The 26,850-nt window shown below is 58.4% G+C and overlaps 4 protein-coding genes across 12 annotated transcripts; 1 reads left to right on the top strand and 3 right to left on the bottom strand.

The window, feature by feature from the left end:
• Window positions 1-4,414: 4,414 nt before the first annotated feature.
• LOC117284436 lies at window positions 4,415-6,157 on the bottom strand. The gene is made up of 5 exons (XM_033759405.1): window positions 6,123-6,157; window positions 5,906-6,067; window positions 5,466-5,692; window positions 4,997-5,363; window positions 4,415-4,739 (listed from the first exon to the last, which is right to left on the bottom strand). The coding sequence occupies exons 1-5, from the start codon at window positions 6,155-6,157 to the stop codon at window positions 4,436-4,438; spliced, it is 1,095 nt and encodes a 364-aa protein (XP_033615296.1). The 3' UTR covers window positions 4,415-4,435.
• Window positions 6,158-6,980: 823 nt separating this feature from the next.
• Borcs8 (BLOC-1 related complex subunit 8) lies at window positions 6,981-14,719 on the bottom strand. 5 transcript variants are annotated; one of them, XM_033759794.1, is made up of 7 exons: window positions 14,599-14,678; window positions 14,027-14,083; window positions 13,025-13,099; window positions 11,327-11,439; window positions 11,165-11,229; window positions 10,721-10,831; window positions 6,981-7,044 (listed from the first exon to the last, which is right to left on the bottom strand). In XM_033759794.1, the coding sequence occupies exons 3-7, from the start codon at window positions 13,089-13,091 to the stop codon at window positions 6,996-6,998; spliced, it is 405 nt and encodes a 134-aa protein (XP_033615685.1). In that variant the 5' UTR covers window positions 13,092-13,099; window positions 14,027-14,083; window positions 14,599-14,678; the 3' UTR covers window positions 6,981-6,995. The 5 variants fall into 5 exon arrangements, with proteins under 5 accessions (XP_033615685.1, XP_010604796.1, XP_010604797.1 ...); XM_010606495.2 differs by lacking the exon at window positions 6,981-7,044 and adding an exon at window positions 9,520-10,071 and having other exon boundaries at window positions 14,599-14,677; XM_019204887.2 differs by lacking the exon at window positions 6,981-7,044 and having other exon boundaries at window positions 10,393-10,831.
• Window positions 14,720-14,740: 21 nt separating this feature from the next.
• Rfxank (regulatory factor X associated ankyrin containing protein) lies at window positions 14,741-20,538 on the top strand. 3 transcript variants are annotated; one of them, XM_033759790.1, is made up of 10 exons: window positions 14,741-14,815; window positions 15,510-15,649; window positions 16,059-16,321; window positions 18,186-18,266; window positions 18,371-18,436; window positions 18,609-18,709; window positions 18,812-18,937; window positions 19,341-19,407; window positions 19,620-19,700; window positions 20,369-20,538. In XM_033759790.1, exons 3-10 carry the CDS (start codon window positions 16,135-16,137, stop codon window positions 20,437-20,439), a joined length of 780 nt encoding a protein of 259 aa, XP_033615681.1. In that variant the 5' UTR covers window positions 14,741-14,815; window positions 15,510-15,649; window positions 16,059-16,134; the 3' UTR covers window positions 20,440-20,538. The 3 variants fall into 3 exon arrangements, with proteins under 3 accessions (XP_033615681.1, XP_010604794.1, XP_033615682.1); XM_010606492.3 differs by lacking the exon at window positions 14,741-14,815 and having other exon boundaries at window positions 15,424-15,649; XM_033759791.1 differs by lacking the exon at window positions 14,741-14,815 and having other exon boundaries at window positions 15,424-15,649; window positions 16,129-16,321.
• Window positions 19,697-25,367, bottom strand: Nr2c2ap (nuclear receptor 2C2 associated protein). Of its 3 annotated transcripts, none has more exons than XM_010606491.3 (6): window positions 25,339-25,367; window positions 21,657-21,786; window positions 21,481-21,571; window positions 21,253-21,358; window positions 21,109-21,176; window positions 20,549-20,741 (listed from the first exon to the last, which is right to left on the bottom strand). In XM_010606491.3, the coding sequence occupies exons 2-6, from the start codon at window positions 21,692-21,694 to the stop codon at window positions 20,622-20,624; spliced, it is 423 nt and encodes a 140-aa protein (XP_010604793.1). In that variant the 5' UTR covers window positions 21,695-21,786; window positions 25,339-25,367; the 3' UTR covers window positions 20,549-20,621. The 3 variants fall into 3 exon arrangements, with proteins under 3 accessions (XP_033615683.1, XP_010604793.1, XP_033615684.1); XM_033759793.1 differs by lacking the exon at window positions 25,339-25,367 and adding an exon at window positions 23,212-23,332; XM_033759792.1 differs by lacking the exons at window positions 20,549-20,741; window positions 25,339-25,367 and adding an exon at window positions 19,697-20,168 and having other exon boundaries at window positions 21,083-21,176.
• Window positions 25,368-26,850: the final 1,483 nt, after the last annotated feature.

Raw genomic sequence — 26,850 nt, forward strand, 5'->3', positions numbered from 1 at the left:
CGACCCCAGATGCGCGACCCTGCGTCGCCCGCCAGGCACACTGGGGGCGGGGACACCACGCGGGGGGCGGGCGGAGCAGCCTCAGCTCTTTCCCCTCCAAAACGAAAAACAGGGACAATCAGCCCGGGCGCAGTGGCCCACGCCTGGATCCCAGCACTCGGGAGGCTGAGGCAGGAGGATTGCAAGTGGGAGCCCAGCCTGGGCAACTGAGCAAGATCCTGCCTTGAAACAAAAAATAGAAAAGGCTGGGGGTGCAGCGCAAGGTCCGAGCAGAGCGCCCTAAACCCACTCAGTTCTCACACGCGGACCCCACAGAGGCCAACACCCAACCGCGGGCCTGTCTCCTGGAGACCCCTGAGAATCCACCACGGCCGGAGACAGGCACACACCCCTCAGACACTGGTGGGCCCCCATCCCCGTGGTGGGTCGTCTGCCCTCGATTGTTCTTGTTTCGGGTCGTGTCTGTCTTTGTGTGTCTGTGTGTGGTTCTGGAGATGGAACCCTGAGCCACATCCCCGGTCCTTTTCTGTCTTTTGCTTTGAGACAGGGTCTCGATAAATTGCCCAAGTTGGGTTCCAGTTGGAGATCCTCCTGCCTCGGCCTTGCACAGTGCTGGGATGACAGGCTTCAGCCACCACAGTGGGCTTTAGCTCCTCTCGGCTCAGGCGCTCACAGCACAGGACACAGGCAGGGCACTGAGGCTTGAGGCCAGCTGATCCCCCTGGAGAAGGCCCAGGGGACCCTTTTGCATCTGTGGGGAGACTGTGGGTCCACCCTGCCCGCAGGACGGGAGCCTGGGATGAAGCCAGAGCTGGAACGGTAGGACCCGCCAGTCCCAGGTGCAATTGTTTTTAAAATTTTTATTTTTGTTAAACCAGGCATGGTGGTGCACGCCTGTCATCCCAGCGCTGGGAGGCTGAGGCAGGAGGATCGCTGTGAGTTCAAGGATAGCCTGGGCTACATAGTGAAACCCTGTCTCAAAAAAACTAAAAGCCAAAAAAAACAAAAAAGAACAAACAAACTTTATTTTTGTTGAGCTGCACGTGGTGGTGCACACTTGCAATCCCAGCATTTGGGAAGCTGAGGCAGGAGGGTTGTTGTGAGTTGCACAGCAAGACCTTGTCTCAAAAAAAAAAAATAAATAAATAAATAAAAATATTTGCAACACTGGGGCAGGAACCCAGGGCCCTGTGCATGCTTGGCAAGTGCTCTGCCCCTGGGCTATACCCCGACTCCACTGCATGCACAACACTGGGAGGAACCCAGGGCCCTGTGCATGCTTGGCAAGTGCTCTGCCCCTGGGCTATACCCCGACTCCACTGCATGCTCTTAATTAATTCTCTCTCTCCCTTCTTTTGTTTTGTTTTGTTTGTTGTACTGGGGATTGGATCCAGGGCCTTTGCACTGAACTACACCCCCAGTCCTTTTAATTTTTTATTTATTTACTTTTTTCATTTGGAGACAGGGGCTCATTGAGTTGCTAAACTGCCCAGGCTAGGCTCACACCTGCAACCCTCCTGCCTCAGCCTCCTGCAGTGAGGAGCTGACAGGTGTGCCTGCTGTCCCGTGCTCCTCTGCTGCTGTCTCTGCATGGCATCTGGCCACAGCTGGACGTGTGGTCCCGGGAGGGCCCTGGCTGCCTGAATCTTCCCAGGTGCCCTCTCCTCTCCCCTTCTTTCGTCCCCTTCCTCCTCCTCCCAGGGCTCCTGTGTGCCAGGCCAGTGCTCCAGCCCTGAGCACCTTTGGCCACAGCGTTTCACACACTCCATGGGTTGTGCGGCGGTGCCCACCCGTGATCTCCGCATTCCAGGAAGCCGAGGCAGGTGGATCTGACTTCAAGGTCAGCCTGGGCAGCCTAGCAAGACCCCGCTTGAACAGAAAAAGTGACTGGAGGTGGCTGCGAGGCCCTGGGTTCTGACCCCAGCACTGATTAAAAAAGCAAAATTCAAGTGGGGCATGATGGCGCATGCGCATAATCCCAGCACTTGGGAGGCAGAGGCAGGAGGAGTGCCCGGAGTTTGAGGCCAGCCTCAACTGTAAAGTAAGACCCTGTCTCAAAAAAAGCAAAACTCAAGGCCCACAAAACAAACCTAAGGCTGCACTGGCTGGTGGCCCAGGGTGCGGGACCCCAGGTGTGAGCCCTGGGGGACAGCACTGAGCTCCCCACACACGGTGGAAGGGACACCATGCCCGGAGGTCCCCGTGCACCTGGCCATCACCTACCCAGGGCTCCAGAGCCACTGCAGTCTGTGATCGCTGCCCTGTGCTGGTCAGGGTCCAGGGCACCGAGGCCCCGGCAAGGTCTGCTGAGCTCCATGGCAGCTGCAGGGACAGGGATGGCCCAAGACTTCCCTGTCTTTGTTGCAGAGAGAGACCTCCCTAGGGGGCCTCGGAAATTCGTCCCCAGAGCCTGGGGCCTCCCTGCTTGGGAAATTAGCACAGCTGTCAGCGCAGGAGGCGGAAGGGGCTGCACCTGGGGGCCGGAGCGCCAGGATGCAGGGTGACTGCAGCCCCAAGATGAGGCCCCAGGCATCCTTGGTCCCATGTTCCACCCCAGAAATAGGGGAGTGCAGACGCAGGGGTTGGGGGACAAGGACAGAGGATACAGAGAAATTCAAAAAGGGAGGCTGAGGCCAGCGACGGGGAGGCAGACACTTTGGACAGGGCTGCAGGAGCACCTGTATATGCCTGGGGCACAGAGCAGCAGGTGCAAAGGCCCTGGGGTAGTAATGTGTCCCAGCAGCGAGGTAGGTCCCCCACCCCACCTTGCCGTTGATATTTTAGGACTGGAAGAGGACATCCAGTCTTTTGTGTGGTCACTGTTCGGATGATTCCAGGCCCATGCTCTGTTTCATTTACATACAGCCCGACCCAGACAGTGGAATAGAGACAGTTGCCCCCTCCTTTTTTTGGTGGTTGGTATGGGTTTGAAGCCAAGGCCTTCACACTGAGCTATATCCTCATCTGTTTTCATTTTTTTCAAAAATTTTTTGAGGCAGGGTCCCACTACATTGCTCAGGCTGGATTAGAGCTTGTATCCTCCTGCCTCAGCCTCTTAGAGTGCTGGGCTTACAGGCATGGTTAGTCAACCCTTCTTAAATCTGGAGGAAATGGGTTTAATCCCAGGGTCGCATGGCAGGAACCCCAACCCCAATCTGGTCACCTCTGCTTGAGTCTGGGGACCGGATGGGAATCACCGTGGAGTCCCGAGACCCCTGTCCCGAGCCCAAAGCTGTCAGGTAGGCACACGGCTCCCTGGACTCAGGCCCGGGAGGCCCTTTTGGGCCCCGGCCTCCCTGGGTACTCCCCAGAGAGCTCCTGGACCCCGGATGGAACCTTTACAGTCTAAATCCTCTCAGAGCAGGGACGTCTGTCTGCAGATGGGAGCCCGTGAGCCCCACATCGTCCCAACAAGGGACCCCTTGAGCGTCCACACTCATTGTGCTCGAGTTCGGTGACAAAGACTGGAGTCCCCTTCTCCTATTCCCACTTTTCCAGATGTCTGCCTGGTGGGGAACGACTTAAGTGCAGAAGTCACTCCTGAAGCGGGGCAGCCCAGGGCAGCCTCAGCTCGCTCTGTCACGAGGCGGCCCACAGCGTGAGCAGAGAGAGGAAGTCTGACCCCGTCTGCCTCCCTCCGTCCTCTCAGGCTGGGGGCTGGCCCCAAACCACCCCCTTTCTCGGGGCCCTGGGTGTCCCTCCCAGCCTCCGTCTTCCCTCTTCCTGAAAAGCAGCTGGGAGACCTCAAACCCGCCCCTAAGAGGCCCGAAATTCTGCCCGCCAGGGCCTCCTGTCCCTTTAGATCGGAGGCTTGGGCATGGGGCGGGAGGAGCCAGGCTGCCTTTCAGGGAGCACCTTGGACCTGTGGAACCAGACCTCAGACACTGTTCCTTTCAAAACTCAGGCCATCTCCCCGCAGGGCTGGGGCTGGAACCCAGGCCCTCGAGAGAATGCCCCACAAGGGCTCTACCAGTGGGCTTGGGCTGCAGCCCAAATCTCATGGTATGTGTGCGTGGGTTTCTGTTTTTTTTTTTTTGGTACTGGGGATTGAACTCAGGACCTTGTTTGCCAGGCAGATGGCAGAACCACTGAGCTAAATCCCTGTCCCTTGTGTGTGTGGTTTTTAGAGACAGGGTCTTGCTATGTAGTCCAGGCTGGCTTTAAACTCCTATGTAACCCATGGTGGCCTTGAACTTTCAATCCTCCTACCTCAGCCTCCTGAATATTCCAAATAATTTTTTTTCTTTCTTTTTCTTTTTTCTTTTTTCTTTTTCTTTTCTTTCTTTTTTTTTTTTTTTTTTTTTTTTTTTTTTTTTTTTTGATTTTGAGACAGGGTCTCACTACGTAGTTGAGACTGACCTGGAACTCACTATGTAGCCCAGGTTGGACTCGAACTCACAGCGATCCTCCTGCCTCAGCCTCCCGAGCGCTGGGATTACAGGCGTGCGCCACCACAGAATACTTGCGTTTTCTTCCCCAAATGCCAAGGGTCCACAGACCATGACCTTCCAAGTGAAGCTTTCCAGCCAGGCCAGGCAGAGGACTCAGCTATTTCTGGCTCCGGTCTGTGGCCGGGGGCAGCACGGACCTGGGTCACAACCTCTGCAGCTCCAGACCATGCCCGTGAAAGTACCGCTGCCACCGGGTCACATGCTGACAGCCCAGGGACTGTGACCTGATCGTGCGCCAGGGACCAGACGGGGACACAGGCCCGGGTAGGGTGGTCTCCTGCCATGATCCTGTCGGAAGGCATGTGTGTGCACGGGGACTCTTTCATGCCCCAGGGGTGCGCGCCCGCGAAGAGACCGGCAGGGGCTCGGGCTTCGCGGCTCCGCACACAGCCTCAGCCCAGGCTCGCAGTCACACCCCTCCCACGCACACCCTACACACGGGGGCCCTCGCAAGGTCAGAAGCACCCCTGCACCTCCACCAACCCGGCGCAGGAGAGTCCAGGGGACCCCACGCGAGTCCCGATCCCGACCCACGCGACACGCACTTGCTGCCCGGGACTCGTGCGAGGACCACGGCCACCTCCGCTCTGAGCTCCGGAGCCGGTGGCCGCAGGTGTCTTCCAGGCGGCGGCCACGCCCTCGAGAGCTGGTGGGGCAGCGGGGGCTCATTTGCATAGAGGGCGGGGCCCAGGAGCTGCGGTAGGCGGGCAGGGGCGTGGCCCCACACCGGGATTCGGAGGTGGAAGGATGCCGAGATGCGGGTAGGAGGCAGGAGGTCCGAGGAGGCTGCGAGGCTCCAAGGCGAGCGCACCTGCGAGGCCCTGGTTCCCTCCCAGCACCGCAAAACAAAAAGCAAGGAAGGGCAGCAGAGGGGCTGCAGGAAACCAGCCCTCACTAATGCCTCCGACCGGCCTTAAATTAGACCCCGTCCCTAGTGGATCACCATGGGACTCCTGCATTCCTGAAGGAAAGGTCACTGGGCTCTCGGGCCTGTCCCTCAGGCGCCGGCCCTACCCACTCTCGCGCTCACAAAGCACAAGGGCTGCAGAAAGAGCTCCGGGGTCACCTGTGTGGCCTCTGCAGACGGTGCTGGACTCCGCTGGCCCAGGAGCTCCACAGTCCCAAGGTCATCACTGTTGGCCCCGTCCCTCCCTTCCTGTCTGCCCGCTGTGATCTCCGCTTCCAAGGTCAGCTGTGGCTGGACGTGATGGTAGACAACTGTACTCTCAGCACCCGGGAAGCTGAGGCAGGAGGATCACAATGTTGAGGCCAGCCTGGCACATAAGGGCTGATCCAGGAGAGCTAGTAGGCTGGGGCCGACCAGAATGGAGGTCAAGGGCTGTGCCAGAAGGGTCAGGGAGGGCTTCGCAGAAGATTGGGCATTTGTACGGAGGCTTTCAGGTATGAGGAGGAGTTTGTGGCTGAGAGAAGGGCTTTTCAAGAGAGGATAGTACCCGCAAAGAAAAGCACAGCGCACCCGCTGGCAGGGTGGGGGCTGGGAGTAAGATGGAGGAGATGGAGCAGAGCCAGGGGTGGGAGGGACCCCGCTAGGAGGACCAGTTGTGGTGGGTGTAGAGGGAGGCCAGTTGGGTTCCCCGGGCTGCTTGAGTCCATCCCTTCAGGAGAGAGCAAGGGGGAAGCACATGGAGGACGCCAGTGTGTGGAGGACACTGAGGCAGGCGGTGCACCGTGCAGGGCGGACTCATGCCTCCCCCGTGCCTCAGTTTACCAGTCCGTGCAGGTTGGATAATTAAGTCTGGTCACAGCTGTTTTCTTTCCTTTTTTTGGTCCTGGGGATCGAACTCGGGTCCTTGTGCTTTCGAGTCAGGAGGCAAAACCAACTGAGCTACATCCCTGGCCCACAGCTGTTTTTCTTCCTGAGGCAGGATCTCTGTGTAGTCCAGGCTGGCCTCTCAAGTCCTGGGACTACACAAGTGGGACACTACACCCAGCTACAACTTTGTCACTTGATCTTAGCCAAAAGGCCAAGAAGCGACACAACCTTCTCTTTGGATGTGAAAGTTGGGGGTTCACAACTGGCAACCCAGCGGCCCTGCCCGCTCGATGAGGCCACGCCCAGCCCAGGGCCAGGGTGGGGGCTTCTGCCGGCTACGATGCAGAAGCGGGCTGGGGAGCCTGGAGGTGGCTGGGGAGCCCGGGCCCCCCAGGGCCGCTCTGTTTACCTGTGGCCGCCCCGACAGCCTCTGATGCAACAGGCAGGCTCCGGTTACGTGAGGGCGGCAGCTGGAGCAGCTCTGGGAGCCCTGGGACGTGGTGGGAAGGGCTGCAGCTGAGCAGGGTGTCCTGCCCGGCCAGGCCTCACCTCCCCTCCTGGGCCACCCCTCAGCCCCTTCCCATCCGCCTTCTGTTGCGGCCCTCTACTCCCAGCCTTCATCTAGCCCAGTGGACTTAGGAAGTTGGGGTGCACTTCTATTGCTGTCCCCCAGCACAGGGACCCCTCTGGACTGGGCTGTGTGGATGGCGGCAGCAAGATGCACCTTCGTGGGTCTCCGGAGAAACCACAGTGGGGTGGGGGCAGAGGCTTTACGTCCCCAGAGCTTTGTTGGGGGGCAGCACAGGGCCGGGAGCAGGCCTAAAACAAAAGCCACATCTTGGACAGGGAAGAGCTCAGGTCAGAAAGCCGCCGAAGTGTCACCCCAGCCTCCGCAGGCCGACCAGGAAAGGCCACAGACCTCTTGGTCTCCTTTAGCCCAGTCTCAGACCTGAAGGGACCCACACCTCGCGCCGGGCCAGGCTCACTTGGCCTCAGCCTCAGCGGTGGGCGCGCTCCCGCTGGGATGCCCCGGGCATAAGCAGACGCGAGCTCCTGCGGGGTAATTCGGCCCCTTGGGAGCACCTCTGGCCTGAGAGGAGGAAACCAGGGTAAAGAAGGTGACAAAGGGCGAAGGGTCACAAGGAGCCACCAGCCCTGCGGACCAGGACGTTTTAGGGCCAGCGCTGTTGGCCAAGGCTTTGCCTTGTGCGTCCCCTGGCGGTGGGCAGAGGCAGAACCTCCTCTGGGGCTTAGAGCTAATTAAACTTGCAAATGACATGCAAATGAGCCAGGGCCCCCAAGAGCCCTTGGGCCCGCGGTGATGGGGTGTCTGGCAGCCGAGTCCCACTCACATCCCTTTTCTAAGGAGAGGAGGATTCCCGCAGTGGATTGAGGTCCTAGCCAGAGGTTTCAAGTGACATGGAGCTTGGGGGTGGGGCTTAGGCACCCAGATCCGCCCCCACGGGTCACCTGTTACCTCAGCTGTCTTGAGTCCTGGGCACAGGACTGGCCTGTCCCACCCAAGGGACACAGTGTGGGCGATTAACAGGACAGACGCAAGGGCAGGGGACAATAACAGTGCCTTCTGACTGGTGGGGACAAGGACAGTTTCTGTGGGCCCCACATTGGGGGAACAGTGGCTCCTCTACCCCTCCCAGCTGAGCCTGAACAGTGGAGAGGCAGCAGGTGTGGTGGGGAGGCTGAAGCAGGAGCATCCCTGTGCGTTCCAGGCCAGCTGGGGCTGCAGGGCGAGCTCAGGGTCAATGGGATCATACAGCCAGACACTGTCTCAAAACAGACGACAGAGGGCTGGGATTTAACTCAGTGGGCCGCCGCTGCCTGCCTTGCAAGTGCGAGGACCTGAGTTTGCTCCCTGGTACCAAAGACAGCAGACAAAGGACTGGTGAGGCGAGACGGCCACGCAGATTTGCTGTAGCCCACACCCCTGGGAGAGGAGGGAGAGGCTGCCCAGGTGAGGCAGACTCCAACAACTCCCACTCCCTGTGTCAAACCTGACGTCCCAGGAAGGCCCCATCTTCCCCTGGGCCCTGGGCCCTGTCCTCACCACCCAACGAAGAGGATAGCAGCCTGCCCGCTGTGTGCTGGCCTCATCACTCAGGCTTGGGATTCACAGGGCTAGGCCGACCCTGCAGGAAACAGGCCCAAAGCAGTTTTTGCCAAGAGTCATTTAGAAGGTGTGAAATGGAAGTTGAGTTTGGCGGCATCAGGTACAGCTGGATCCAGGGTCCCTCTCCAGGCTCTCAGGCGCCCTCCCTCATGTCAGCAGCCCTCACCGTTCATAAGCCCCTGTGGTTCCACACGGTAGGTTGCTCTGCAGAGCCCAGATGGAACCACAGGCCTTGGGCACATGGGGCTCTTGTTCAGCCACAGAGCCGCACCCCAACCCACTTGGTCATCATCAGCCAATCACTGTGACCCAGCAGATGGGGGGCTCAGAGGTGGCTTTGCCCACACTGCTGGGGCAGAACTGGGCCAGGGAGGAGGTACCAGTGTCCTATAGGCCCCGGGAGGAGTCCAGAGAGGGTGGGCCCTGGTCCACATCATACAGCAGGCCAGGCAGGCTGGGCTGCTCTGAGTGGGGTCCCCAGGCCAAGCTGCGCCCCCATCCTGGAGCAGTGTTCCCATCTGCATTTGGGCGAAGCTGGCCAGTGACCCTCATGAGGCCACCAGTATGGCAATCAGGACCGTGGGGCAGATGGCTGCTGGTCCTAGGGACCAGGTCCGAGTCCATGGTTGACAGGGGTGAGAGCCCAGAATACGGATCCACACAGCGACAACTGAGGCAGAGCCTCAGGCAGCAGTGGAATGGGCGGCCCACCTCGCCTGGGAGCCGAGACATCACGAAGCTGGGGCCGGCCGGGGAAGCTGGCCCTGGGTTCGAGTACCACGATCCTTGGTTTCCTCTCTGGCGGCACAGGACGGGGCTGGAGTCTTGGCGCCGGAGGCGCATGGGGATGGGGCCGGGACGGTCACTGGCTGGCGGACCCCGGACGGCAAGGGTCAGGGTAGCACATGTGGGACAGCTGGGAGCCGAGACATCACGAAGCTGGGGCCGGCCGGGGAAGCTGGCCCTGGGTTCGAGTACCACGATCCTTGGTTTCCTCTCTGGCGGCACAGGACGGGGCTGGAGTCTTGGCGCCGGAGGCGCATGGGGATGGGGCCGGGACGGTCACTGGCTGGCGGACCCCGGACGGCAAGGGTCAGGGTAGCACATGTGGGACAGCGCCCCCTCCCTGAGGCCGCCCACCAGCCCAGTGAGTAGGCTGGGCGGGGATGTGGATGGGGGTCACATCCGGGTCCCCTCCGAAGGCCACTCAGCCTTCAGAACATCCACGAAAATGGTACTTGGGAGCCGGGGATGTGCTCCCAAGCGATCAAATTACCCCTCAGGAGTTCCACTCTGCTCCCACACCATGGCCCACAGACCTCCTACAACCCCAGTGGGGAGGCTGAGGCAGGAGGATCACTTCGAGGCCAGTCTGGGCCATACAGTGTCTTAAGGAAAGGGGTGCAGGGCCCATGTAGGGAGTCCTGGTGGTGGGAACAGGGTGCTGGGAAGTACCCTGGAAACCAGGCGCTGCTTTTGAATGAACACTGATAGCCGCTGGGAACACCCAGGACAAAACAGCTACCGTTGCCGGGCTCCCCGCTGCCTGGGAGAGGAGGCCACACACTCACTGAAGCTGTAGCTAAACTGGCTTGGACGAGTCCAGCGTCTCGCACTGAGCTGCCACACAGGTGTCCTTCCTAGTGCTGGTGGGGACGTGGGCTGCGTACTGTGGGAGCCGCCACTTTCCGGGGGAAGATTCCAACTACAACACACACCTGTGCCCACATGTGCGTTTATTAAATTATAATGAGGGTGGCTGCGGGGGGCGCAGGCCTGTAATCCCAGCACTTAGGAGGCCGAAGCAGGAGGAGCGCCAGGAGTTCAAAACCAGCCTGGGCCACATATCAACATTTTGTCTCAAAAAAAAAGGGCTGGGGATTTAGCTCAGTGGCCCCGTGCCTGCCATGCAAGCGTAAGGTCCTGAGTTCAATCGCTGGTACCACAAAAATAAATAAATAAATAAAATATTAAAGAGAACGGGATTTAGCTCGGTGGTGCAACAACTGCCTGGCAAGTGCAAGGTCCTGAATTCGATTCCCGGTACCAAGAAAGAAAAAGGGTTATAATGAGGACAGAAAGAAGGGCCCCTCCTGCCCTGCCCACCACGACCCTCTACTGTGGCCTCTGCTCCTGCCACTGTCACCTCCGCCAGTCAGGCAGCCGCCTCAGGCGTCCCGTGTCCCCTGCTTCCCTGGCCGCCAGGCTGAAGCGCCCTAGGCCCCGCGTTCTGCCTGCCCCGGTCACCACTGTGACCCCAGCTCCGGACATCACCAATGCCAAAGGACAGGCGGAAGCCAGCAGCCTCGCTGTGAGGAGGAGAGGGGGTCTCCAGGGACAGGAAGAGGCAGCCCCGGCGGGCGCTACCTGTGGCCCTGCGCGGCAGCGTTCATGTGGCCCCGGATGTTGGTGGCCTGCTTGAGCAGCCCCTCCACGCTGCGGAAGTGCGCGCTGCTGTCCACCAGGTTCTTCACGGCGCTGCGGGGAGCGGTCATCAGTGCCTTAGGCCGGCCCGGGGTACAGGTTCTTCACGGCGCTGCGGGGAGCGGTCATCAGTGCCTTAGGCCGGCCCGGGGTCCCCGCGTCCGCTCTCAGGAGCCCCGGCAAGAGGGGGGGTCACCTGCGGCCTCCAGGACCGCTTCTCCCCAACCCAGGGACTCCGCGCCCAGCCGCACCCCGGCCCGCCCCACTGGTCTTCCTCTGGATTCTGGGACGGGTCGCTAAATGGCCCGGCAGCCCGCACCTGTCACCCTCCTGCCTCAGCGCCCCCGGCCCGTGAGGACTGAGGGTGCAGGCGGGCTGTCGCAGTACCTGCAGGCGTACTCCACGGTGTAGATGGCGCCCTGGCTCTGCTCCTCCCAGCGCTGCATGTCAGCCTGCGGGGAGAGTCGGGGTACGGCCGGCCCTGGTCTTCACCCCACGTCCTGGGTGGAGGGTCCTGGGGCGGGGGAGCCCCGGGCAGGCCCGGCTCACCTTGTGTTGGGCCAGCTCGGGCAGGGAGCGGCGCACGTGCTCCTGCAGCCGGTACAGCGCCACGGACGGCTCGTTGGCCAGGACGTAAACACTCTCGGTGAACTTGTCCGTCACTGGGTCCCGGGCGGCAGCAAGGGGCGGGCACAGGGGACAACTTTAGACCCCAATCCCCAACATGAGAGCCCAGCCGGGGCGGGGAGCGGGGCATCGGCGCCAGCGTCTCCGAAGCTGGCCTGGGAGGGGCACAAACTGGGAATTTGACTGTCCCCTCCCACAGCCACCCCAGGGACACCTGCGGAGACCCCTCCAGAGAACGTCCAGGTGGGGTGAAAAGCGCTTCCCTCATCACAGCAGGCTGTGTCCTCAGGGGGTCCCCGCAGGGCCAGCCCCTGCTCCTGCAGTCATGCCATGGAGGAGCAGGCGGCCGGAGCCTCCTACCTTTCCTACCCACTGCTAGCAAATCTTGCCATCACCACAGAACAGCGCCAGATATGTGTACTGACCAGTGCTGCCCAGCCAGGGCCCGGGCCAGGCCCTGCTCCTCCTGCCAGCAGCCTCATCCTTGGCAAACCATGAAGGGACACTTGGCCACCGTGCCTCCTTGCTTAAACCCTCCAAGGGAGCCAGGAGTGGAGCTGCCTGCCTGTAATCCAGCTTTGTGGGAGGCTGAGGCAGGAGGATCATGAGTTTGAGGGCAGCCTGGATAACTTAACTAGACCCTAGCTCAAAATAAAAAACAAAAAGAGATGGGGATGTAGCTCAGAAGAAAGCCCTTGGCTTTCACACCTGTGGCAGAGCACTAGAAACGGGGCTGATGTGACTGAGGAACTCAACTTTCAACTTAGTCTCATTTTAATTAATTCACATTTAACACCCATATGTGACCCATGGCTACTCTTAGTACACACAGCTCTGAACACATTGCTATCCCTGGGCCTTTGCGCCTGCTCTTTACCCTTCCAAGAGATCCTTTCCCCACTGCCACTTCTTCATTGATGTCTGGGCTCAAATGTCACCTCCTGACCAAGGTTCTCCCTGCTCCTGGCTTAACCAGATGCTCCCTCACTGCCCTCAGGACCTCAGTCCCCTCACACAGTTCTCTTGGACCTATTACAATTTATCAGGTTTCAAGTTCACAGGAAAAACAAAGCTTGGATTCACGAGGGTTCTCTGAGACTGTTTCTTCATCTGTAAAAATGAAATTATAGGGCTGGGGATTTAACTCAGAGGCACCACTGCCTGCCTCACAAGCACAGGGTCCTAAGTTTGATCCCAGGTACAAAAAAAGAAAAAGAAAGAAAGAAAGAAAGAAAAAAAATACAGCCAGACTGGGTGGTATACACCTGTAATTCCAGAACTCGGGGATACTAAGGCAGGACCGCAAATTCCAGCACTGCTGGGGCAACTGAGCAAGCCCGTCTGAATAAAAATGGGATGTAGCTCAATGCCAAGAGTTCAAGCCCACTACCACCAAAAAAAGCAAAACACATAGGAGTTTAAAACTCACAGGAAGTTGTTTTTTTTTTTTTTGGTACCAGGGATTGAACTCGGGCCCCTGTGCTTTCAAGGCAGGCACTAGAACCACTGAGCTAAATTCCTGGCCCCTAGAAAGTATTTTTTATGAGGGCAAATTAAATGTATTTGTCCTTCTCAAGGTCCTGAGTTCAATCCCTGGTACCCCTCCCCCAAAAAGAGTACCTGGTGAGGGTGGGAGTATAACTCCGGTAGAACACTTGCCTAGCACGTGTGATTCTCTGAGTTTCATCCCAAGCACTGGGAAAAAAAAAAAGTAGCTTGTGGCACTTTGATGAAATTATGTGGTTTATAAACATTTGATAAGCCAATAACAATACAAACGTGTGCATACCTTAAAGAATAATAAAAATCAGTGAGACAGTTTGTAATAGCGAAATCTTGGAAATAGCCCAAATGCCCATAACTGATGAATGGATAAAGATGTGTTTTTTAAAAATCCAATGGAGTACTACTCTGCCCTAAAAAGGATGAACTTCAGATATTTCTAGCTCAATGGATGCACCTTGAGACCATACACTTAAGTGAAATAAATTACGCACACATGTTTAAACAATGCACTGTTTCTCTGGTGTGAGAAACCGGAAACGGAAATGAGGACAAAAATGTGTAATAGACATTGGGAAATGGGAAGACCATGTTCAAATGGGAAGGGGCACCAGAGATGGAGGGAGAAAGGAAAAGACGGACAAAAAAAGTGAACATAGACCGAAAAAATGGAAACAAAGCTTTTGTATGCAGGGAGGGGAGGGGGCTTGAGGGGGGAATGGGAAAAAAGAGATGGGAGGAGCCATGTACAGGTGCAAATTCCCTAAGATGAGTGGTATCATTATGTATGCCGAAAATGTAACAGTAAACGTTTTATTTAAAAAAAAAATCAGTCAGGGGGCTGGGGACTTAGCTCAGTGGTTCCGATGCCTGCCTCGGCCTCGCAAGCACAAGGACCCGAGTTTGACCCCCGGTACCAAGAAAAAGAAAAAGAAAGAAAGAAAAAAATGACCCCAAATCAGCCAGGTGTGATGGTGAAACCCTGTAGTCCTAACACTTGGGAGTCTGAGGCAGGAGGACTGCCACAGGTTCAAGGCCGGCCTGGACTACATAGTGAGACCCTATCTCAAAAAGCTAAAAGTAAATAAATAAGTAAAAATAAGGACGCAGGGTGATTACCATGCCCCAGGCGATCTTCCAATGCTTTCCAAACGTCACATCAGTAAATGCCCATAACTAAGAAAGGATGAAAAAGAGGTGGTGTATACACACACTGGAGTACTGCCCGGCCATAAAGGATAAACTGCAGTTATTTTTAGGAAAGTGGATGCACCTTGGATCCATAATGTTAAATGAAATTACTCAGAGACAGGAGCTTAAACACCGCATAATTTGTCTTATACGAGAAACCCAAAGTACAAATAATTTAGAAAACAAAATAAAGACAACAGCAAACAGGGAGACATATCTTTTGAAAGTGGGAAAGGGACCAGGAGCCGGGGAATAAGGGGACGTACGACGTCCACGCGCCAACCCCACCCGGGGAACGCGATCACCACGCGCACGCGCACTAATAAAAACAGAAAGGTTCTCGACAGTCTCCCGGAAATGCCATCCTCTCCACTTTACAGACGACAAACCGAAGCTCGGAGGCGCGAAGGGTTTCAAAACTACTTGGCGCCGGGCTAGGACTCCACGATTGCCCCCGCACGCTCCCTCCCGCCCCCGCCATCCCGCCTGGCCCGCCCCACCTTTCTTCCCCTTGAGCTGCATCTCGGGTTCCTCCATGGCGACGGCGGCCGGGAACCCGAAGGGAACCGGAAGTCTCTAGACTGGGCCCGGGGCCTAAGCCTTCCCTGCGGAAACCCGACCCCGCACAGCTCCAGTTCCGGAGCCAGTCGGCCTGTCTTCCCCCTTCCTCCAACCTCCGGGACAGAGGAGCTAGAAGTGAAAGAGCGTGGGAAGGGGGTAAATCGGGAAGAGGGGCTGTGAGGAGCAGGCAGAGACCCCTGAAGACCCAGGAGAGGCCTAGGCAGGGGAAGGGCAGGGGCTCGCTCTCTTCCCCTCCCTCTTTTCCCAGGGCAGACAAGTTGAAGGAAACTCCATCACTGCCCACTTTGGGCCATATAAACACCCTCTTTTGCCTCGCTGCTGCCAGTGAGTTCCTGCACTTGCTCATAAGGTTGCAGGACCACACAAGGGGCAAAACCGTGGGACGGGGCGTCACACCTACATTGTACCTTTAAATTCCAGACCCCCTCTCCTACTTTCCTCCGCCCTCCGTCTAGGGAAAGCTCCGCCCGCCCACCCATAATCTAAGCCGATTGGCTCCATCTGGAAAAACCTGTGGGCGGAGCTGGGGTTGAGGGGGCACCGACGCGAAGGGGCCCCCCCCACTGCTCTCGGAGGTCCCACTGCTCTCCGAGGTCCCCCTCCCCACTACCCCTCCGGTCCCGGGCCGAGAGGAAGTAACGCGCAGGCGCAACGACGCTAATTAGCTCCCAGCGGAAGCCCCTCCCCTCCCCCATGTTTTAAAGGGCCAGAAGCATCTGCCGCTGCTTGAGTCCTTTCCTACTTTGGGGGGGCGGGGTGCGCAGGCGCAGTGGGGGAGCGCTGGGGCGCGGGGGGCGGTTGCGTATCAAGTTGCTCTGGGTCCCTGCAGATGAAGCCGGAGTGGTGGGGGTCGAGTTTGTAGCCTGATCCCCGCTATATCCATCGAAGGAGAAAAGTTTGTGAATTGCGCCCCCAACTTTTGGGGGTCCCGGGCTTGCAGCGCGGGGTGACGGAAGAGGCTCGTGGGAGGTGAGTGGACCTCCTAGATCGTTTTGGGAGGCTCGGGTGGGATTGGAACCAATCTCATCTTTTGTTGCGATCTCACTCTTTTGGGGGGACCCTCCACCAAACAACCACAGGAAACATTTACTAAAGCGCTGCGCCCGTCAGAACCCCTGCCGTGCTGTTGCGACGCGATTTCTTTTAGGCTTCGTTTCCTCGTTTTGTTGAGGACACTGAGGTTGGGGGGTGTGTGGTTAAGTCAGAAGCCCAAATTCGCAGTCTGTGGAAAGATTCGAACTCAGCTACTCTCCAGGCTGAGGTTCAAGGCTTTCCGTGTTGCAGGTGCCTCGATGGTCGGTGGGAACAGAGGCCTGATTTTACTTGCCCAGCCCCGGCCATTGAACCGAGCCTCAGTTTACCCACCCTCGATGTGCAGGGCTAGGGACGTGGCTGGTGACTGCTGAATAAGAACGGCTAGGAATCATCTGTGCCCGCCGCTTCTGCAGCCCCCCATGGAGCCCACCCGGCCTGCGGAGGACCTGCTCCCACCCCAGCCGCCCTCTGCCCCAGAACTCAGGGACCCGGAAGACCCTGGTGGTGAGGCCCGGGATAGCTCGGACACCGTGGTCCTCAGTCTCTTCCCCTGTACGCCCCAACCTGGGAACCCTGAGGCGGATGCCAGTGCCTCCTCCCTACAGGGTAAGATCCTCTGCGACTTGGGACGTCCAGCCCCATGACCCCTCTGTCTTCTGGCCCTGACTTATGACATGTCTTTCCTCTCTACCTGCAGGGACCGTTTGTGTTTTATAATTCTGTATTTTGTTTGTCTGTTTGTTTGTTTGAGACGGGGTCTCACTGTGTAGTTGAGACTGACCTGGAACTCACTATGTAGCCCAGGCTGGTCTCGGAACTCACAGCGATCCTCCAGCCTCAGCCTCCCAAGTGCTGGGATTACAGGCGTGCACCATCACGCCCGGCTTCCAGGACATTTCTGTCACCCTAGTAGGAAACCCTGACAGCCCACTAGCCCCTGACAAGCACTTATCTGCTCCCTGTCTCTGTGGGCTTTGTGTCCCGATTGCTGTGTCTCAGTGGAATTGTACATCATGGGCCGTTAGTCTCTGAATTCTTATTCAGCATCTTGTGTTCCAGGTTCCTGCACACTGTAGCATGTGTCAGTGTCTCGTTCCTTTTTTGTGGCTGAGTAATACTCCACCGTGTAGGTGGACCACATTGGAGATTAGTTCCGCAGGGAAAAGCCGGCACTGTGGGGCAGGCTGGGTACCTGGGGGAAGGGGGCATCAGCAACAGCCCGGCCCTGTTCTGGGGAGGCAGGGTGTGTCCTCATCCGGTTCCTTCTACATCCTGGAAGCCAGGGAGGTCACGGTACTTCCTGCCGGAAACTCTTAGGAGCCTGGCAGGGCAGTGCATAGCTGGAACCCCAGCTGCTGGATATGCTGAGGCAGGAGAATCACACATTTGAGGCAACTTAACAATGTTAGCATCCTAACAAGACCCTGTTTTAAATCAAAAACCCTGGGCACCGTTGCATACTCTGGTAACCACAGCTACCCAGGAGGCTGAGACGGGAGGATTGCAAGTTGGAGGCCAACATGGGCAATTTAGTGTGACCCTGTCTCCAAATTTAAAAACTATGTAATCCGAGCACTCTGAGGGGCTGCGGCAGGAACATTGCAAGTTCAAACCCAGCCTGGGCAATTTAGCAAGACCCTGTCTCAAAAAACAATAAAACAAAAAAACATAACGCAGGTGTGGGGGCGCACACTTGTGATCCCAGAACTTCAGGGCCTTAAGCATGAGGATTTCCATGAGTTCGAGGCCAGCTGGACTACTGTCTCCAAACAACAAAAACAGATCGTGTTGCCATATGGAGAAATGAGGGTTTCTCTGACCTCCCATATGCAGTTAGGCTCACCGCAGACACTGTCCCTGCCCTTCCCTGTCTGGAATGTTTTTCCGTCTACTTCCCAGTGCCTCCTCAGTGTGACAGAAGCTGAGTTCCTGGCCCTTCAGAGCCACCCTCTCTGATCACCTTACTTCAGTTGTCCTTTCTACGCCTCATTTCTTTACAAGCTGTATTTCGCCTTGAGGCTTTCTTCTTCCTTTTTTTTTTTTTTTTTTTTTTTTTTTTTTTTGTACAGGGATTGAACTCAGGACCTTGTGCTCGTGAGGCAGGTGGCGAAACCACTGAGCTAAATCCCCGGCCCTTCTTTTTATTCTGTGCTGCTAGGGATTGACCCCTTCACACTCAGCCCTTTTTTCAATTTTATTTTGAGACAGGGTCTTGCTGAGTCACCAAGTTGCCCAGGCTGGGCTCAAACTTGCCATCTTCCTGCCTCAGCCTCCCAGAGTGCTGGGATGGCAGGCTTGGCTATGGTGCCCCCAGCTCTGGAGCCTGATTCAAATTCCCCGTGTGACGCGGCCACATGCGTGGGCTCCTGGCATGCAGAGACTGCCTGGCCTCTAGGTACAGGAAGCAAAGATGAGCAGGAAGCCCCATGACACAGCCCCAGGGGAAACTGAGTCCTCGCCCGCTTTGCAGGCAGCTCCCTGAAGCACTCCACCACCCTCACCAACCGGCAGCGGGGGAACGAGGTCTCAGCCCTGCCCGCCACCCTGGACTGTGAGTAACGTGGCAGGAGGGCCCGAGAGGAGCAGTTTGGAACAGGGTACACTGAGGCACGGGGAAGCAGTGGGATGGTCCAGACCCTGTCCCTCTGTCCTCAGCGCTGTCCATCCACCAGCTTGCAGCCCAGGGGGAGCTGAGCCAGCTGAAGGAGCACCTGCGGAAAGGTGTGTGCCGCGGGCCCCGGGGCGCCCGTGCCCGCACGTGGGTGCGAGCTGCTCACGTTTGCAGACACCCACCTGTGCCCCCACCTGACCCCAGGCCCTCCCCAGTCCCCGCTCCAGTGACCCTGGGGACAGCGGGCAGGGCTGCAGCCCAGCGATGCCTCCCACCCGCCAGGTGACAACCTCGTCAACAAAGCTGATGAGCGGGGCTTCACTCCGCTCATCTGGGCCTCGGCCTTTGGTGAGATCGAGACAGTCCGCTTCCTCCTGGACTGGGTACGTCCGCTGGGGGACCTCAGGGAGTGGAGGGCGGGGGGCTGCTCTGCCAGAGACCTCCAGGATCCCGGGGGGCCCCATCACCACCCACTCTGCCCCCAGGGTGCTGACCCCCACATCCTGGCCAAGGAGCGGGAGAGTGCCCTGTCTCTGGCCAGCATGGGTGGCTACACGGACATCGTGGGGCTGCTGCTTGAACGCGATGTGGACATCAACATCTACGACTGGGTGAGGTCTCATCCACCCCGGACCCCTTGTAGCCTCCAGCCCTCCACTCCTGCCCTCAGACCTTTCTGGGGCACCTGCTTCGGGTGCTGGGAGAACCAAGGCAGACCTGTCCTCCTTACACCTGATAGAGTTTCCAGTCTGGAGGAGACCAAATCATAAATAGGCAGCCGAGAAGTAGTGAATAGTGCTGTGATGGCAGGCACAAGAGCAGCTGTGAGAGCCCAGAGGCAGCCAAGGGATGCCAGGGAGGGCTTCCTGGAGTGTGAGGCATCTGTGCAGAGACATAGAAGACAGATGGGCCAGACGGCGAGCAGAGAGAGGAGTCCCACACAACTGAAAGCCAGAGGATGAGGCACCAAGAGAAGCGGAAAGTGAGGTGTTTTCTCCTGCCCTCGCCCCACAGAACGGAGGGACGCCACTGCTGTACGCCGTGCGTGGGAACCACGTGAAGTGTGTGGAGGCCTTGCTGGGTGAGTAGGGTCCCCAGGATCTCCAGCTCGCCCCAGAGGAGCCCTGAGTTCGAGGCCTGGGCAGTTGTCACCTACTTTCCTTGGGGTTTGGGAGTGATCAGGCTCGTGTCCAGGGTCCAGCGGGCCGTGGGAAAGCTGCACTTGCATACGAGGGGTCCCCTGGCCCTACTGAGCACCCCAGCCCCACCCCCAGTGCCTGCTCTGCCTTGCAGCCCGAGGTGCAGATCTCACCACGGAGGCTGACTCGGGCTACACCCCGATGGACCTCGCCGTGGCCCTGGGATACCGGAAAGGTGGGCAGCCACAGGCGCCATAGGAGGGGGACCCACAGGGACACGGACTCGGGAGGGCCTCTCCTCTGTAGGGGCGGGTGGTGAGCGGTCAGCAGCACTGTGGGCCGGGCTGGGCACCTGCCATCATTCCGGCTCCGGGCGCTGTGCGAGCACAGAGTGACACAGGAACTGAGAGGCCCGTGTGGACCGAGTGCCTTAGTTCATCTCTGTTGCTACAGAAGGGGGTCTGGGGGCAGCCTAAGTTACAAAGAAAACAGGTTTATGGAGACTGGGAAGTCCAGGATAGGAAGGACCAACAGGCTTAGAAGACACAAAACAGGGGCAGCCTTGCGTTAAAATAACTGCTTTTAGCTGGGTGAGGTGGCACACACTTGTAATTCTAGCACTCAGGAGGCTGAGGCAGGAGGATCACTGCGTCAGTGCACCACACAGTGACTTCAAAGCCACACCGAAGCACACAGCAAGACCCTGTTTCCAAAAACAAAACAAAAAAGCATTTTTACACACCTCATGTGGCGAGGCTGGTGGGACGGGGTAGCTCTCCCCTGGGAGGGGTACGGATCCCCTGGTCTAGAGTGTGCTCTCACTGGACCCAGGGCTGGGGTCCCTCTGTCCTCGGCAGGACACAGCTTCCATTCCCACTCATGGCTGCCCTTTCCCTGTCCCAGTGCAACAGGTGATGGAGAACCACATCCTGAAACTCTTCCAGAGCAGCCCGGGGCCTGTGGGCCCCGAGTGAAGGCACCGGCAGGACTCAGACTCTCAGGGAACAGAAGGGCCGGCCGCACTGGGGCACCCAGACCTGGCTTCCAAGGCAGCTCCTGGACAGGCGGGGAGGGGATCCTCCCAGGGGAACCAATAAATGCTCTGTGCAGAACTCGCTTCCCGAGGGCTCCCTGGAGGTGGTGGCCACCCAGGGCTTCACTCCGCCTTCTCCCCCAGGACCCGCAGGTGGTAGATGACCACGCGGCCAAAGAAGTCGGTGGTGTCCTCAAATGTCACCTTCAGCTGGTCCACCTCAGCCGGGGGGATGGGGAAGGTGTGAGCATGGGCAGTCAAGGCAAACAGTGGCTTTGTGTCCCCACCTGCCCCAGACCCAGGCTCCAGGCCTAGCTGGATGTCGCCAGTGTGCTGGGTGACCCAGGCACACTGGTCATTATTAGTGCTATTTTTCCAGACGGAGGCCTAGAGGTCACTTGTTGAAGGACATTTTCCAGGTTCCCAGTAGGCCCAAAGTTTTTAGAGACTTAGCCCGGTGTGATGCACAACTGTCATTCCAACACTCGGGAGGCTGAGGCAGGAGGGTTGCCAACAGTTGGAGGCCAACTTGGGCTATACAGCAAGACCCTGTCTCAAACAAAACAAAAGCACAGATGGTCCACCTTGCCCCACAGCCAGAGCAGGATATCTGGAGGGAGTTGTCGTCCTTGGGGTAGAAGACTACAATCTTGCTAAGTGCCTCGCCATGCTGTGAACCTGCCACAGAAAACAGGGCCACAGTGCATCCAGGGGACTCCCTCCTGGATGCCCCAGCTCCCAGGCCTCCCCGTACCTTCCAGGCATCCCCGATGGCTGGAGAAGCCGCCCTGGAACTGGATCTGCAGCTGGGAGACACGGACTCGCTGGGGAAACTTGAGTGTCACCCACTGGCAGGGACCCTGGGGGCAGACAGGGAAACTGAGGCCCACGATCACTCTGCATCAGTCCTCCTGACCACCCACGGTGCTCAGGCAGGCTGTGGCTTCACCCACCGGATGGAGGGTCCCGGGAAGGAGCTCACCTGGTCCGAGTTCCAGCACGTCTCCTCATCTTGGTCAAACAGGTGCTTCTTCCCAAACTGCCGAATGTTGCGATTCAGCACCGAGCTCACCCTGCAGGCACGGGGGTCACGATGAGAAGAGGCTGGGAGCAGCTCCCCATCCCCAGCCACGGACCGGACCCCTACCTCACCCTCACCTGCTCTCGGTCTCCGGACAAACCAAAGAGTGGGTCATCGCGGAGCCAAGCCAAGGTGCGGTCGTTCGAGTCTGGCGCCGCCTTGAGGCCTCTTTGACCACAGCCCAGGCCTGCACGTCCCGATCTGGAACTAAGGACCCCAAATGTCACCCTTCACCTGCCCAAGTCCTTCCTACACGTGGCTCTGATCACACCCTGGCTGGAAAGGTTGGAGACAGCGGAACAGCCCAGGGCCGGGCTTGGGAGAAACACACAGAAAAAGGAAAACAGCGTCCCCGCGCGTGGGGCGCCGACCACTCCCGACCCCAGCCTCAGTTTCTCCGCGAAGAACTCTGGCCGCTGAGGACCCAGACCCGGAAGCGCGCAGACAGAACGCATGCGCAAGTGGCACAGGCCCCGCCCCGCCAGGGGCTTGGGCGAGGCTTTGTAGGCCCAGCCCCTTGGCGCCCGCTCCTTAAAGGGCCCGCGTCCTGCGATTGACGTTCTCTTGGAGCTGCGTGAAGGCAAGCAGTGCATGGCCAGGCACTGTCCCTTGGAGTTCGTCGTTATAGTGTATTGGGTTCGAAGTCCCGCAGACTTCCTGTTATTACTGGGAGATATCTGGTGAATCCCTTTCCTGACTGCTAACCCAGCCTGGGATCCTGCACCTGACTGCCTCACGGAGGCCAAAGAAGAGCTGAGGAAGAGGCCAGGATGTTGGATTGTCACAAGTCTCGGCGCGTCCAGACCTCGACCCCGGAGGCCTGGCATCCACATCTGTCTTCCCAGCAGATGCTGTTCAGGGCGTTGGGGAAGGGCCACGTGAAGTGGACTTTGAAGGGTAAACAGGACTTTGCTGGCCCTCAAAGCCATAGGTAGCCCACTAAACGCTTGTGCCCAGCCCTATGCGGGTGCATGCTGGGCTGCGAGAGCCTCAGTTCCAGCCTCATTTTAGGGGAGCCCCAATCTGGACCAGTATCACGGGGTGGCGGGGCAGGGATGTGGGGAACAGGGGCTCTGCCTGGAGGGGCCCTGAGGGGAGGACTGTGGGGTGGGGAGTGTGTTCCAGGAAGAAGGAAGGGCACAAAGGGAAATACGGGGCTTCCGTGCCACAGCCACAGCTGGCAGGAGGCACTGGGTCCTGGCTTTAGTGAAGGCCTGGGGCCAGCCGCTCGATCTGAGGGCTAGGCAGTGGCCCCTGGCATCCCCCCAGCGTTGTCATAAGCCCGCCCCGGAAGGGTAGGCTGGCAGGGAAACCGGGTTGCCAGTGGGAGAGCTGCCCCGCCAGCCACTGCCTGCCAGGACTTCCTGCCTTGGCTTCCAGCTGGTGCCGTCCAGACTGGTCCCAGGGTAGGGAGGTGGAGCCCAAAGGAGACTCCCCACCCCATCCTCACTGGAAGTTAGGAAACGGCTCCAGCTGGAGGCCAGTGCGTTAAAACCTTGTCCGGCTGAGGCCGGTGACCTTGGGCAGGTAGCCCTCTCTGAGTCTCGTTCCTGCCCTGGGACAGGAGAAAGGGTACAGTGGGTAGAGTTCCTGACATGGAACCACAGTGCCCAGCATGCTTTGGGAGCTCACCTGCTGTCTGACTCCAGCTCCTCACACCTCCTGCTGGGCTGTGCCGGTCTCCTCCCCACACCCCCCCACCATAGCGGACTCAGGGACTTGGCTCAGTCCGCCAGGGAGGGGATGCCCCATATTCCCCCCACCATGGCCCTGGCCAGGGGCCACCTCGCCCACTGGGACAAGGCCAGCTTCTTGCCACTGTCTTCCCACCTCCTCACCCTGCCGGTGCCTGGCATGAAAGAGGCCCTGTTTCTCCAGGGAATTAGCAGCTCTGGGTTCCAGCAAGGCAGCCAAGAGTAGCCCATTCATCCACTAGAGCGAGGAGGGATACTGGCTCCTTGCCTCCCTCACCCCCTGCCCCAGGGAGGGGGCAGGGGGAGCTCTAGAACATCCAAGAACAGCTCCCCTGGTTCTCTGGGGGAAACTGAGTCACCAGAAAGCCAAGCCACTTGGCCAAAGTAGGTGTGGTAGCGCACGCCTTTAATCCCAGCACTTGGGAGTCTGAGGCAGGAGGATTGATGCAAGTTCCAGGCCAGCCTCGCTACTAGTGAGACTCTGTGTAAAAAAAAAAAAAAACAACAAAAAAACCAACATTTAACTGAGCTTCCTGGAGGGACCAGCATGCCCATCTGAGTCCTCCTTTCTGTACTGAGTTCTCCCTGTTTCAGGGGAAGCATTGAGGGCACAGAGAGGGTTGGAGATTTCCTGGTCACACAGCAAGTTTGATTTTGCAGGGACAGTCTCCATGCCAGCCACTTCCTGAGGCAGCCTGGCCACTAAGGACATGAGGGCCACGAGTATCCTGGAGCAGCACAGGGCAGGGGCCTCTTTTCCTGGCCTTGGTTTGTCCCCCCCGGGGGAGGGTGTGATGAGATCAAAGGCCAGACACCGGCCACCTCAGCAGGACCATTGAGCTGTTCCTGCCAAGTCCAGGGGAGGCATCGCCCTGCCCAGGCCAGCGCAGGGGGAGGCAGGCGTGGGGCCATGCTGGAGAGGACCAAGTGGCTCGTGACTCAGGTGGCTGGGGAGAGGGGCTGGCCCAGATATTACCTGGGAGGCTGTGTCGGGTGCTGGTGACACTCGGCCTGTGGGCGTGTCCGCGGGTGTGAGCAGAGCATGGTGAGTGTGGGCTGACTGTGAAGGGTCTCTAGGTGCAGCCAGGCTCACAGCTGTGGCTCGTGTGTGCCCAGGATGGCCGTGCGTGGGCAGAGGTGGGTGTGCCCGGCTGGGTATGGCCATGGGTGGCTAAGGGCCTATCGCCGCGACTGGTGGCTGGTGGCAGTGGGTCTGACTCCGTGTGTCACCTTGGGTGGGTTCTGAGGCACTTTGGGGGACGCCGTCTGCCCTGGGACCCTGCTCCCCACGAAGGCCTCCCTCGGGCCCCTCCCCCACGCTTCCCCCTGGCCGGGCCCCAGAATGGGGGACAGAGAAGGCGCTGGGCTGGGGGTGGCTCAGTCCCAGGATGGGCCTATAAATAGCTCTTTGAGCCCCACAGATTCCCAGGCAAGGTTGCCCCATTCAAGGCCCCGGCAACGGCCGCCCTGGGCCCTGGGCCAGCCCCTCCCAGCCCAGCCTTAGCACTGGCCTGGGCCCTGGGGGGTGGGGGTGAGGAAGGGGAGCAGGAGGAGTTGGGGGGGTCACCTGCAGCTCTCCGGTCATACATCTGGGCTCCCATCTGGTCCCCACCCCTGCTGTGTGCTCTCCTCTCCCCATCCTCAGTTTACCCAGTAACCTCTGAAATAGGCATCGTTGCCATAGCAATGCACACATAAAGTTTTACTTCTTGTTCATTCTCCTAGCAGCCGGTAACTCTGGGAGCAGTAACTGTCCCCAGCATCAGTGGGGAAACAGAGGCACAGGGAGACACCATGTGGGTCTGGAGGGGGTGTGAACCCCCCGGATGCTGAGCCGCTTGCTGGGCTCCACGCATGTGCCTCACACATGCACGCTCAGCCACCGCCCCCTCCCTCAGCCGGCCTCCGCCACAGGCCGGGACGTGGCTGTCACCCGCAGGCACACACCAGTCAGGCCCCTCACTGCCGTCGAGGAGGTCCGTGTGGCATGCCTCCCCACGGTGCCACCCTCTGGCTGGGCCCTTGCTCCCCCGGGCTCCTCCTCCAGCCCCCATGCAGACCTTACCTCCCTCTTTGTTCTATTTTTTAAGACAGGGTCTCACTATGCAGCCCAGGATGGCCTTCGACTTTCCACGATCCTGCTTCAGCCTTCTGAGTGCTGAAGTACAGATGTGTGCCGCCACGGTGAGCTATTTTTCGTTTTTGTTTTTGCTTTTTTGCAGAGCTGGAATTGGAATTTGGGACCTTGTACTTGCTTGGTAAGCATTCTGTCACTGAGCCACACTCCCGGCCCTCTATTGTGTTTATTTATTTGATACTAGGAATCCAGTTCCGGACCTTGTGCTTGCGAGGCAGATGGCGGCACCATTGAGCTAAATCCTCAGCCCCCCTCTATTTTATTTTGAAAAAGGGTCTCACTGAGTCTGCCCAGGCTCAAACTTGTGATCCTCCTGCCTCAGCCTCCCAAGGAGCTGGGGTCACAAGCACATACTCCTCTCTTTGATAATCCGGGGAGACTGTCTTGCCTCTCTCACCCCATTTGTGTGTTTTTCCCCAAGAGAGTTTCCCCAGAGAAACTCGAAGAAAAAGCAGGTGGAGTGTTTTGGTGCTGGAGACAGAGCCCAGGCATCATGAATGCTGAACACACTCTGTCTCGCTGAGCTCCACCTACAGCCCCAGGTTTACCATTTTCAAGTGTGCAATTCAGGGTGGTTGGGTACACTTGCATTATTGTGCCACTGCCACCTCTGTCTGGTTCAGAACAATGCCTTCACCCCAGAAGGCATCCCGGTGCCTGTGAGCTCCCTTCCCCCAGCCCCAGCAGCCACCAATCCAGTCTCTGAACTCATGTGTTTGTCTCTGCCAGTATATGTGCCTTCAGTGATTATCCCCCTTGTGGCGTAGGTGAGACCTGTGCTCATTTTTAACGGTTGGATAATATTCCATTGTACAGAACCAGACTTTTTTTTTTAACTACCTTACTTTGAGACAGGGTCTCACTGTGTAGCCCCAGCTGCCCTGGAACTGAAGGCAATCATCTTGCCTCAGCCTCCTGAGTGCTGAGATCACTGGTGGGCATCACCACACCCAATATGGATCAATGGTTCTGCTGCCTGCCTCACCAGTGCAAGGTCCCGAGTTCGATCCCTGGTACCAAAAACAAAAACAAAAACGGGCAGAGTGAAGACTGAATGAACGAATGGATTCCACCAACTGGACGCCAGGCCAGGGCACACCCGCGCTCCGACCCTGCCGTGGGACCAAGGAACAGTTTTGCCCTTTCTTAGCTGTGGCCACAGTGGCTTCTACCTTGAGCCTTAGAGAGTCTGTCGGGCCCGGGTTGAAATCCTAGCTCTTCCCTCCTCTCCGTGTGACCTTGAAAAGCAACTTTGCCTCCACAGCCTCAGTTTCCCCACCTATAAAACGGGGGCACGCCCCCTCTTGGGAAGCGCTTGGGAATGTTTAAAGGGGTCCCTGGGGCAAAGAGAACGGGGGAAGCCGGGTGCAGGCTCCCCGGGAGGAGGCGCCCTGCTGGAAAGCAGTGGGGTCTCGGCGGGGAGCCCCCTCCCTCGTGCGC

This window comes from Fukomys damarensis, unplaced genomic scaffold (genome assembly GCF_012274545.1).
Source record: "Fukomys damarensis isolate Sample0158 unplaced genomic scaffold, DMR_v1.0_HiC HiC_scaffold_37, whole genome shotgun sequence".
Taxonomy (NCBI): Eukaryota; Metazoa; Chordata; class Mammalia; order Rodentia; family Bathyergidae; genus Fukomys; species Fukomys damarensis.

Excerpts from the sequence above, each read along its gene's own strand:
- Nr2c2ap (XM_010606491.3), bottom strand. The coding sequence starts at position 21,694 with ATGACCCACTCTTTGGTTTGTCCGGAGACCGAGAGCAG. Across the intron at positions 21,572-21,656 it reads TGTCCGGAGACCGAGAGCAG|GGTGAGCTCGGTGCTGAATC; the intron begins GTGAGGGTGAGG and ends CCGTGCCTGCAG. Across the intron at positions 20,742-21,108 it reads AGGACGACAACTCCCTCCAG|ACCTTCCCCATCCCCCCGGC; the intron begins ATATCCTGCTCT and ends GCCCATGCTCAC.
- Rfxank (XM_033759790.1), top strand. The coding sequence starts at position 16,135 with ATGGAGCCCACCCGGCCTGCGGAGGACCTGCTCCCACCCCAGCCGCCC. Across the intron at positions 18,437-18,608 it reads GAAGGAGCACCTGCGGAAAG|GTGACAACCTCGTCAACAAA; the intron begins GTGTGTGCCGCG and ends CCCACCCGCCAG. Across the intron at positions 18,710-18,811 it reads TCCGCTTCCTCCTGGACTGG|GGTGCTGACCCCCACATCCT; the intron begins GTACGTCCGCTG and ends CTCTGCCCCCAG.
- Borcs8 (XM_033759794.1), bottom strand. The coding sequence starts at position 13,091 with ATGAAACTCAGAGAATCACACGTGCTAGGCAAGTGTTCTACCGGAGTT. Across the intron at positions 11,440-13,024 it reads TATACTCCCACCCTCACCAG|TGACGGACAAGTTCACCGAG; the intron begins GTACTCTTTTTG and ends CCCGGGACCCAG. Across the intron at positions 10,832-11,164 it reads ACCGTGGAGTACGCCTGCAG|CGCCGTGAAGAACCTGGTGG; the intron begins GTACTGCGACAG and ends CGCTCCCCGCAG.
- LOC117284436 (XM_033759405.1), bottom strand. The coding sequence starts at position 6,157 with ATGAGTCCGCCCTGCACGGTGCACCGCCTGCCTCA. Across the intron at positions 5,364-5,465 it reads CTTTGTGAGCGCGAGAGTGG|GCCGGTCGGAGGCATTAGTG; the intron begins GTAGGGCCGGCG and ends GTCTAATTTAAG. Across the intron at positions 4,740-4,996 it reads GCACGAGTCCCGGGCAGCAA|GATCATGGCAGGAGACCACC; the intron begins GTGCGTGTCGCG and ends GCCTTCCGACAG.